The sequence below is a fragment of the Pteronotus mesoamericanus genome, unplaced genomic scaffold, assembly GCF_021234165.1.
Source record: "Pteronotus mesoamericanus isolate MK-2021 breed Mesoamerican mustached bat unplaced genomic scaffold, CSHL_Meso_final contig_33, whole genome shotgun sequence".
Taxonomy (NCBI): domain Eukaryota; kingdom Metazoa; phylum Chordata; class Mammalia; order Chiroptera; family Mormoopidae; genus Pteronotus; species Pteronotus mesoamericanus.
In genome coordinates, this window is record NW_026555135.1 from 2,136,907 (window position 1) to 2,149,066 (window position 12,160).

A 12,160-nucleotide genomic window follows, 5' to 3' on the forward strand; every position below is an offset into this window, starting at 1 on the left:
GGATGGATGTGTCCTGTTCCCAACAGAGTGTCTGATCTCCAGAAACTGCTCTCCAACCTTCTTGCCCAGTCCACTGTGACTCACGCCTGGAGGAGAAACAACGTGAATGGTTTCTCAGTGAACCCTTGGGTGTCCCTCATAAAGACCACTTCCCTGCCTCCCGTTTGCAAGGAACACAGGGCGCTGACAAGGCGTCTTCCAGAGGGTGCTCTTCTTTCTCCCTTCCTAGTTTTCGGTGTCTGGCTTCTCCAGAAAGCCACAGGACTCCAGCAGCTTCTCTCTGCCAACATGTTAGTCCTCGGGCCTCGAGCTGCAGGGTCTGCGGAATTCCTGTCCGTATTCGTGTATCCACTTGTTGGCCACTGGGGGAGACAGGGTGGGGGGCGGGAAGAGGAAGATGAGAGCAGGTTCAGCAGAGTGTTCAGTGGCAGTGCTCACCGCAGGGGCGTGCCAGGGCCTCCTTAAACTCTGCACCCAGACAACTCATTCGCCTGCCCCTAGTCCCAGCCCTGCTATGGACTACAAAATGATTCCAACAGATAAATAGCAGAGGACCTTGTCCCCTGGAAAAAGCCCCTGATGGGTCCTCTCTACTATAGACTAATTTTCAAACTCATGGGTTCTAAAGTCACTCGTCAGTCATTCACGGAGCTCCTGTACGCCCACTCTCCATGGTGCCGCTCCAAAGTAATGAGAGTACAGGGGCGGCCTTTCCTGGCAAGGTCCAGCACAGCATGCGAGGCCCTCTTCTACATTTTCTGTCTTCAGAGAGAAGTGCTCGTGGACACACACACACACACACACACACACATCATACTTATATGATACATTTCCTACTTATTTATCTCTTCCTTGTTTGACCCTTTCCTCCTGGGGAAACACTTGATGGTTCTCCCCATGGGACACAGGACTGGGACTCAGCACCATATGCCTCCTCGGCTGTACTCTGGAATCAAGGTCAGTCTGGTCAGGTCAATGAACTTTTACTGACACCCGCTCTGTGACAGGCTTCCAATTTGCCGGTGGCAACTACCCCAGAGCCTGACCATCTCAATGTAACAGGGCCCTGTAGTGAAGCTTTTGGAATGAAAGGGCTACACTATTTTCCATCCACCCCTGTTTCACTTTACTATGAACCCCTCAACCCATTCTCACACCCAGAAAGGCAGGCCTTACCCCACTTGTCCCCCACCAGGACAGGACAGCCAGCATGAAGTGTGTCGCCATCCCCTTCACCACTCCTATGTAGGTTCCACCAAAATAGTGCTGCATTCTGAAAACAAGAGAGTCCCACCCCGGAGTGGGGGCAACCCCAAATCTCATTCCTTGGGAAGCACATGACTGAGAGCAAATGCATGCATGTCATTATGAAAAATCATCTGTGCAGACTGGGGGCAAGACATGCATAAAATGGCACAGGGTGGCATAAGCTGTTATTTCTTCAATCAGTCATGCCCTCGGCATTTATTGAGGGCCTACCCTGCTCCATGCCCTGAGGATGCAGGGACAAATCATGCCCATTCTGCTCTCAGAAGCTCACAGTCTTTTAGGATAGACAGATATAAAAACAGACTGGAACAGGACAGTGTGACAAGTGCTGGGAGAAAGATGAGACTAGGATATCATTGGCTCACTGAGGAGATGCACGCAACAGAAACCTCAAGGTGGAATAAAACATTCCTCATACAACCAAGAACTTAATGAACTCAGCCTCTTACCTCCCTTAGGTATTCACTAATAACATGCCCGGGAAGCCGGCATTACCACACTCCCCAATCTACCAGCAAGGAAGCTGAGGCTCAGGGGCGTAAAATAATGCAACTAAGAATCAAACCCCAGTGTTTTGACTCCAAATCTTGTATGTTCTTCCTCCATACCCAGCTTTTATTTCTCTTCTGTCTTCAGAAAGAAGTGCTCTTGGACACATACACACATATATATCATGAACACATTTCCTACTTATTTATCTCTTCCTTGTTTGACCCCTCTCCTCCTGGGGAGACATTTGATGGATATGGGTATACTATATATATATATATATATATATATATATATATATATATATATATATATATATATATATATAAAATTGATTATGCCATTATGTTTGTCCCAAATGTCTCCCTTTGCCCCTCTCTACCTGGTAGCTCATTCCCTCCAGCAATCCTCTCCCTTAGTTCATGTCCGTGGGTCATCCACGTAAGTTCTTTGGCCTCTCCATTTCCTATATTGTTCTTAGCATCCCCCTATTCTGTACCTGCTGATTTGTACTTCTTAATCCCTGCACCTTTTCCCCCATTTTCCCCCTTCCCCCACCCAGCTGATAACCCTCCAAATGATCTCTGTATCTATGATTCTGTTCCTGTTCTGCTTGTTTGCTTAGTTGTTTTTTAGATTTAGTTTTTGATAGTTGTGAATTTATTGCCATTTTAATGTTCATAGTTTTGGTCTTCTTTTTCTTATATAGTTCTCTTTAACATTTCACATAATAATGGCTTGATGATGATGAACTCCTTTAGTTTTACCTTGTCTGGGAAGCACTTTAATTGCCCTCCAATTCTAAATGATAACTTTGCTGGATAGAGTAATCTAGGTTGTAAGTCCTTGCTGTTCATCATTTTGAATACTTCTTGCCAGTCCCTTCTAGCTTGCAAAGTATCTTTTGAGAAATCAGCTGACAGTCTTATGAGAACTCTTTTGTAGGTAACTATCTGCTTTTCTCTTGCCACTTTTAAGATTCTCTCATTAACATTTGGCACTTTAATTATTATGTGTCTCGGTGTGGTTCTCTTTGGGTCCAACTTGTATGGGACTCTCTGTGCTTCCTGGACTTTTGTGTCTATTTCCTTCACTGAATTAGGGAAGTTTTCTTTATTACTTTTTTCAAATAAGTTTTCAATTTCTTCTCTTCCTTTTCTCCTCCTGGCACCCCATAATTCAGATGTTGGTACATTTGGAGATGTCCCAGAGGCTCCTTATTCTATCCTTGTCTTTTAAAGTTTTTTCTTCTTGCTATTCTGATTGAATGCTTTTTTCTTCCTTATGTTCCAAATTGTTGACTTGATTACTTGATTCTTGGCCTCATCCCCTCCACTGTTGGGTCTCTGTAGATTTTTCTTTATTTCACTTAATGTGACCTTCATTTATGCCTGGGTCTTTTTTATGCTGTTGCAGTATCCAATTATTTCTTTGGGCATCCTGATAACCAGCTTTTTGAACTCTGCACCTGAGAGATGTTTATCTCCATTTCATTTAGTTATTTTTCCGGGGTTTTGCTCTGTTCTTTCATTTGGGACATAGTTCTTTGGCAGCCTCTCTGTGTTTGTTTCTGTGTATCAGATATAGCTGCTTTGACTCCCTGTCTTAGTGGCATGGCCTATTATAGAAAAGGCACCTGTAAATTGTGTGGGGTGGAGCCTTATGTAACCTCCAGGGCAGGGCAAGTGCTTTGTAACTGTTTCAGGGAGGGCACAGAGAGGGAACAACGTCACTGCGTGGCCTCTGGAGATTGCCCAAAAAGAAGCTGTCCCCTGGCACTTGCCCTGTTGCCAGTCACTTCACTTTTTCCCCTTCTCCTTAAATGCCTCTTGTTCCCTTCCAGCTGTTGCCCTCCTGCTGAATCCCAGAGGGGGTGGGTCTGCATGAGTCCTAAGTCTGTCCTGGGCCATTTAAGAGGAGTCTCTTGATAATCCTGCAGTTTCTTCTGCCACCCCAATCCCCACTGATTTTTACAGCCAGAAGTTATGGGGACTTATCTTCCTGGCACTGGAACCCTAGGCAGGGTGGTCTGGTCTTAGGCTAGGGTCGCCCACTCCTGAGGTATCCCTCCTGATTTTTATCCACCACATGTGGGTGTGGGACCACCCATTCCATGCCACTCCATGTCTCCACACCTCTTGTGTGTCTCCATGTCTCTGCCCCTTCTACTCATCTGGATGAAGTTGGCTTAGCTCCTTCATTGTCAGACTTCTGTACGGCTCGACTTTCTGACGATTATGGGTAATATTCGTTTTGTAGTCTGGTTGTAATTTTTCTGTGGTTGTACAAGGAGGGGAGCCATGTTTACTCTTGGCTTTACCTATGCCTCCGTCTTGACCGGAAGTTCTCTATACACTTCTTATTGATGTAATTTAACCGTGGCCAACCCCCTGAGGATTCATAGATTCCTGCACTTACTTAATGAATACTTGGTAAGTGTTTTATAGGCATGAACTCATTTATTTGTCCTCATTTCATTCCTGAATTCTATTGGGGCTGATATCCCCAATGGATTGACTGATCTGAAATTTGTGGGTACATTTAGTTATTAAACAAACCTCTTTCCACATGGCCCTCCTCTGCCTGACGTGATTTCCTAGCTCTATTGCCATACCTTGTTACAGCCTATTATCTTCTGTGTGAGCTCCTGAAGGACAAGGACTATGAGTTTTCCTCATTACAATCAGTGCCTCCAGCCCTCAGTGTTTACTGAACAAATGACTGAGGGGACCAGTTGCTGTAAAAGATCCAAAGGTTAATAAAAACAGCTCTTTCCTTTGAGGAGTTCTATTGTAATAGGGAAGGCAGACATGTAATCATCTACTTGTAATATAAGTGCAAATAAAATTAAAAGTAGAGGCACAATAACATGTGGTCATATAGAAAATTGAGAGATTATCTTTGATTCTGGGAGTCAAGGAAAGACCTCTTCTTATCCCACCCCCTAGGAATAAGCTTACAAGGACAGAGAGCATGAAGGCTAGAACGTTAGCTCTTCACCATACAACCACCTGTTGGGACCAGACCCCCACTCACCTTGACCACAGGCACGCTAAAGTTGGCATAGATGAATGCTGTAGCTCCTCCAGCTTCCACCGAGCTCAGCTAAAACACCAGAGGAAGAGCCAGAGTTGAAATAGCCCCTGCCTGCCCTACTCCGCCTTGCTCTGCCCTACCTGATCTCTGATGTAATTTCTGCATAGATTCCCTCCTGTGTTCTCCCATTTCAACTCTGAGAAATACTTATTGAAAGAAAATCACCCATTTTAGGGATTAAGGGAGCCTACTCAATGGCATCAGTGTTTGCCTGGAGGGCCACAAGAGGATGACATTTAGGAATGCTCCCTTTCTTTGCCCTTTGAGCTAACATCCTCAGGAAGGCTAAATAAGGAGATTAAAACTCTGAGACCCTCAGGAAGAAACAGTTTACATTTCAGCCCAAGGCACATACACGTGCGTGCGTACATGCGTGTGTGCATGCACACACACACACACACAAACACACACACACACACACCCTGAAATAAAGTAAACACTTCATAAAATATTCTTTGTCCCGGCCAGGTAGGTCGGTTGGTTAGAGCATCATCCTGATACACCAAGGTTACAGGGTTAAATAACAACAGTCAACCAATAAATGCATAAAATAAGTGGAACAACAAACTGATGTCTGATGTCTATCTATTTCTCCCTTCAATAAAAGGTCAATAAATTTTTTTTAATTTTAAATTCTTACTACGTAAGATACCCTCTATTATTTTCCATTTCATTTTACTTTATTCTAGTTCATAATCCTTAAATACTGATCAGTTCCACTAAATTTATTCCACAGCCCACTAATAGATCATGAGCTGTGGCTCATAGAACGCTGTTTAGACTACATCGATTAATTTTAAAAGTTGGGCATCATAGGAACTGCTGATGGCACCTTTCCCAGGTCGCTCAGTCACTCTCCATGTAATCTCAGCTGAGGAGTTTCTCCACTAGTACATCCTAGTATTATGGATGTGTTTTCTTAATATGAAGATTTTTGTCTGATTGTCAAAGAAGTACGTAACACTTTGAAAAATACAGGAAAGCACTTTAAAATAATATTATTCATCATCTTATTATCCAGAAAAAAACACTGTTATAGTTTATATAGTAACTGTTGACATTTATTAAGTACCTACTATATGTTAGGCATTATAGTAAGTTTTCACATATATATTCTCTCACTTATTCTTCACAATAATCCTTGAGTTAGGATTGCTATTGTTATTATTCATATTCTACAAATGAGGATTACAAAAGATCGTCTAACTCTTTGGTGACTAAGCCATGAATGGAGCAGAGCCAATGCCACCTGACTACGAAGTCCCTGCTCATAACTTTCATGTAATTACATTCTTGAACATTTAGGTTATTTTCAAATGTTTACTATTATAAACAATACTGCATTGAACATCTTAATGAATAAAATTATTTTTGCATTTTAAATTGTTTTCATAGGAAAGAAGCATTACTATTATTGAGTCAAAAGGGTATGCGTATACTTCATACTTTTGATGTATACTGCTAAACTATTTTCTCACCAGAACCATGACACAGAAGTGCCAGTCTATACCTCAGCCAGCTAACTGTTCCCCAGAACATTCACATTCATGGATCCCACCGTAATAGGAGTTAAGATGCTGGCACTTGTTAGAGGAAACTGGGCTGACCTGTGACTCCGAGCCAGGGAGTGGAAGCGGTGATTCTCGGCTCCCCCTGGAGCTCTTAGGGAAGGGCAATGAGAGCGACAGTTCGCTCCTGCATTCAGCTGACGAACAAACTGGGTGATTCTGTTCTCACCCTCACTCTCAGCCACTGTGAGTATAAGCAAGATACAACAGGGGAACCTGGACTTACCTGCACTCCTCCACCCGTGGTATCGCAGTATAGTGGGAAGGAATGGCTTACCCAACAAATTAAAAAGAGAACTTGATCTGTGTAACACGAACCTTATGAGCAAGATTGTGAGATTGGCGGGGAGGGCAGGGAATTTTCTATGTTTTGTGCTGGGTCTGAGCTATATCCAACCTGAGCAGAAAAATCACTACCTGATTTCAACCCAATCCTCTACTTCTTAAAGATTTTCTCCCTATAGTAGTATTCTTGTGTTCTCTACAAACCTTAATACTTTTCTTTAGAAATTTGTATGAAGATCTTTACCCCAACCTGAACATGACAGATTTGGGTTCCTAATCTATACTTCTTAGGTCCCACGACACTAGTAGCCCTTTATGGGTCCTTTACTTGTGTGGGGTACAATGATAGAAACATTACATGAAACTTTATCGAGTGACATCCCCCTGTATTATCTCATCGATCCTCATGACGATCCGGTGAGGAGGCACAGAGCCAGAAAATGAGCTCAAAGAATAGATGTGATTTGTGCTGAGGCCACATATTAAGTAGAAGAACCAGAATGAGGCCAAGTGACTGCGAACCCAAAGTGCATTCCTTTCTAGTGTCTCAAATGCTTAAAGCCCAAATGCACATGCACAGTGCACACGCGCACACACACACTTGCATTTGCCATTTAGAATTGCTGGGTTCTTGCTTCCATGCTACCCTTACCATAGTAACTGGGCTCTGTAATCAGAAAACTAGCTATAGAAGATATTAGGGGGATAAAAAACATATTAGCTCTGACTGATGTGGCTCAGTGGATTGAGTGCCAGCCTGAGAACCAAAGAGTTAACAGTTTGACTCCCAGTGAGGGCACATGCCTGGGTTACAGGCCAGGTCCACAGTAAGGGGCACGCAAAAGCCAACTGCACATTGATGTTGCTCTCCTTTTCTTTCTCCCTCCCTTCCCCTCTGTCTAAAAATAAATAATCTTTTTTAAAAATTAAAAAAAAAACCAGATATTGGCCCTGAGAGGTCTTATTCTTTGGTTGATATCAATATTCTTCACTGTGAGCTCCCATGCCAGCTTGAGTCATCAACCAGGGATGCAACCAACTGCCAATTCAAGACCCATCCCTTCCCTCTGTGCCTGATCAGAATGTTCAGAATGACCACTAGAGGCCAAACGCCACTTGAGTGGCAGGCTTCCAGTTCTGTAGGAGCTGTAAAACCGAGCCACAGGAAGAACATGTTAAAAGTCTACATTGAAGTCTACAGAGTCCCGGCCTCTGATGGCCCTTACTTGGCTGTGATCAGAGACAGCACTAAGAAAAGAGGGAACGCTAGGGTGGGGGCATGTGCTATCCTAATAGCCTGGAAACAGGACTTCATCTTTAGGGGTTAAGCAGAGCTCTTATGTTTAGCATGCTTATCCCCTCAATTAATAGTAATATATCTCTCGTAATCTGAGCGACAGATGATTGAAATTCTGAACTGTCTATAAAACCCAGGATTGGAAGGGAAGGAGATTGGGGCGATCATAAAGACTGGTACCAAATCCTGTAGAATCAGGTCATAAATTAGGAGAGGAGGCCAATTTGCTTTTTAAGGTGAAATGTAGATTTTACAGGGAGATAAGGAAAAGAATTTTCACTACTTATGAGAGAGCAGCACTTAACTGAATTTCTCTGTAGGCATCTCTGTTCTTGCTTCCTGTAATCTCAGATACCTTGTTTTTCTTCTCTTTCCCCTCACAGCTCCACAAACTTTTCTTGTGGTTTCCAGGTCCCAGGATCTCCTAGCCTTCAAGGTAACCCCACTTCCCATCTTAATCACTGCCTAGGACAAGGTCATATTTAGCTTGACACACTGGAAACTCTCTGAGACCAGGACTCTTGATTTGTACTTCTTTAACGCTTAACAAAAATACTGCCTGAAATTCACAAAAATCCTGGAGCTTTTCAGCTGGAAGTACCAGATTCTATCAACATCTGAAACTACTTTGAAAACCATAAGAGTGAAACATAAATTGTCATTAAGTAAGAAGGTCTGGTTCAGAGCAAGACTCACATAGATCATAAATGTTGCAACTCGGTTCCCAGACTTCATTCTGTACAGCGGGCTGCTTGGTGACTGAGACAAAAATAAAACATATCATTATTTTACACAGTTTGCACCAGAGTGATGGCCAGGATTTTACCATAGTACAGGGAGGAGAAAAATGGGGGTGTCACAGATGGGAGGTAGCCTTGACCTACACCTAGTTGTGTCCATCTGTGCTTTTTGGTACTATCTATCTATATATCTATATATATATCTATATATATATATATATATATACTTTTTTTTTTTTTTACTAATTTATCAGACATTTATAAAACAGAATTCCTTGACAGTAATGGAAGTACTCTATGAGGGGTTCACTGCACCTTGGTTAAATAAAGAAGTGAACATACAAAATATTACAGATAATTATTCTGTAGTAATAGCAAGTCATAAGACTGGAGTTCCCAATTACTTGTTGAAGAGACACATCCCCTTTTGTCATAGAACAGTTTGAGACATAATTTATATGTGATGAAATTCACCCAGTGAGAGTGTACCGGTCAGCGAGTTTTAGTGAGTTTTCACAGCTGTGCGACCGCCCCACCAAGCCGCCGTTAGAACACTGCTGTCCGCTGAGCCTCCCCACGTCTGTCTGCAGCCAGCCTCCACTCCGACCCCCAGTACTGGGCAACCTCTGATCTACTTTCTGTCTCTTTAGTTTTGCCTTTTCTAGAAATTTCATACAAATAGAATCATAAAAAGGTAAGTAAAGAGAGTGACTGGAGGAAAGACAATGTTCCCTGGGAAGTCCCTGAGTGAAGCAGGACAGAAGACTCTAGGGCAGTCTGCATTCTTCCCCCCGCCCCACCAGCAAATTGCAGACAGGCAGGTGGGGGCATATCAGAAAATGAGTCACCAGAAATCAGCTTGAAACGGAGGCCTCCAGATCTTCCTGGAACAAGAACCTTTATACTAGAATTTCACTTGGCATTCCGTGGGATTCCTACAAGAGCTCTGCCTCAGCAAAATAGATAACACTCTGCCTCCCCACCCAGGATTTGGTCACTGAGCCCGCAGTTACCGTAGCATGGTCAAAGTGCGGCTCATAGTGCCCTCCGATCCCATAGTTCACCACCTGGAGGTACTCTGCGTAGGGAGGCCGGATATTGAGGCCTGTGAGGGCAGCAATGCGATGGTCAAGGGTCACCAGCATTGGGTCAACGGTGTCCTTCAGCCAGGCACTAAAACGAATCAGAGATTGGAACATTAGTGATATGATGCCAGAAATGAAAAAAATATCTGTGAACAAATGAATGAAAGATGTCAACTGCCAGAGGAGGGGAGAGAGGGAGGACAGGAGGATAGACATGGATGCTTCATTACCTTCGCTCCCCTCATGCTATGTCTGCCCAGGCCACGTCATGCTCTGCCTTAACATTCACCCCTTCGTTCATTCAACAGGCATTCTCTGAGGCTCACTGAATGCCAGGCTCGTCCTAGGTGCTTTGAAGAGTGAAGGTTCAAAGCACAAGGCATGGGGATGCAAAGAGGAAAAAGACAAAAACCTGCCTTTAAAACAGCTCTTTTAGAGACGTGTCAACAGCTGTTGAGCAATGGAAAAGCTTTGGGTTCAAAGAAGTAGGAGCAGTGCCTGATCCTCCATGTGACCTTTCGTCAGGCACTTAACCTTAAACCTTCCTAAGCTGTACTGTACTCATCTATAAAATGGGGATGATAATAATATCTACTTCACAGACTTAAGAAGATTGTAAGAGTCTATACCTATGAAGATGGTGTGTAAGCTGCATGTTAGAAGTTGCAGTAAAACACAGAAAAATCTCTGTCCTTCTGCTCCACTCCAAGACAAAGCAGGATAGGTCAAATGCCAAAGAGCAAAGTTCAGTCTCTTTTCCTGAATGTCTTGTTGAGGTTCTGACAAAGCGGAGGATCTAGGAGCAGAATGACGGTCCCGGGGAGTGAAGAAGTGAGTCTCCTGGGAGACAAGGCTCTGGGAGAAGAGCCTCAGCATGAGATGGGAAGACCAAGTCTTTGCTCTTTAAATTTTGGATTAGTTTGTTCATTCTTTCATAGGGAGTGCATGTGAAGCACTATGCTATGTGATTTTAGGTTTAAAAGACACCCAAGACAAAGCTGTAGCATCAGAAATCTCATGGGAGAAATTACCCAAATATAACTGAGTACAGATCAAGGCAGGGTGAAAAATGAGGACCAGTCTTTACAAGAAAGTGCCGGGGAGCACAAAGGAAGGAGACTATTCTGCCTGGGGCACCACGGTAAGATGGTGACATGCAGGCCAGATATTAAAGGACGCATAAAATGTCAATAGATGGTACAGATATCGGGGTATTGCAGGATGACGAAACAGCGTAAGCACAGACACGGAGGGGTGACAATACCTAGTGTGTACAAATGTGAAAACGAGTAATAGGACATAATGCTGCACCAGCGGGCTCCAGCCACGTTGTACAAAGCTGCAACACTGGGTTCAGAAAACTGCTCTTTACTTTGTGAGTAATGGATGGTCAGTGAAGGTTTGCGGGAGAAACACGATCTGACAATTAGAAGTTCACTGGTGGCCTTCGAGAGACAAGTTACAGTGAAGTGAGGACGGAACCAAAATTCAAAGAGGGGGCAGGGTGATGGGAAGGATGAGGAGGTAACGAGCATCTGTTTCTTTACCTGAAAAGTAAAGAAACCTACTGCCCTAAAACATTCATTTTCTCTTTGGCACTCGGATGTCAGAGAGGAAAGCAACAAAGCTGGGGTCATACGTGCCCTCCAAAGCTTAGAGGATGACTCCTAATGTGAAAGATCCGTGAATGGACGGACCAGACCATATAAGCTGAGCCAGATGATTCCAGATCAAAGCTTTCCTCGCTCACCTCACTTCCCAGACAACAGACACTACCCACCCAGCCTGAGGCCTGGCCTCGCCCCAAGGATGTGGTCATCCTGTCTCCTGTGGCTGCGATGGGGACCGTCTTCTTACTATATCATCAGTCCTGTCCTGCCAGTGCAAAAAAAGCACTGCAGTGGCAGGGGGAGGGGCCGGGGTGGAGGGACGGGATACTGCCGGGCTCTCGCAGCTCAATCTGCCCCTCCAGAGAGGCCGCCCTGTCCAGAGAGTCTGGTCATTCTTGCTCAAATGTTGGAAAGTCATGCTTTGAATATGAGTCAGTAGGTGGGAATGGAATCTTATAAAATCAAATTACAAATAGGGATGGGACTGTATTCTCTGGAAAAACAATCCTGGTTAGAGCAAGGACACACTTATTTTTTTCATTAGGGCACAGGAGCTTTTTCCAGGGTTTCCCTAATAGCCTCCTGGTTAACTCCTCAGACAAGATAGCAACCTGTGAAAGGCCTTTGGGTGAGGGGAGTGGGAATTTCTCCCTCATGTACAGATATAGCCATGAACTACAGGTTCTCCAGCAGCATCTCTGAAGGCACCTGAAAGGCTGCT

At 43.9% G+C, this 12,160-nt stretch overlaps 1 protein-coding gene across 1 annotated transcript in view; it reads right to left on the reverse strand.

Moving 5' to 3' along the window:
• Positions 1-281: 281 nt before the first annotated feature.
• Positions 282-12,160, reverse strand: part of P4HA3 (prolyl 4-hydroxylase subunit alpha 3) — a 40,064-nt gene continuing 28,185 nt past the window's right edge. The window contains exons 9-13 of the mRNA XM_054576144.1: positions 9,758-9,917; positions 8,701-8,763; positions 4,795-4,863; positions 1,177-1,273; positions 282-362 (exon numbers count right to left, since the gene is read on the reverse strand). Of these exons, the coding sequence (XP_054432119.1) occupies positions 292-362; positions 1,177-1,273; positions 4,795-4,863; positions 8,701-8,763; positions 9,758-9,917 (460 nt within the window). The 3' untranslated portion in view covers positions 282-291. The remainder of the gene's footprint in view (positions 363-1,176; positions 1,274-4,794; positions 4,864-8,700; positions 8,764-9,757; positions 9,918-12,160) is intronic.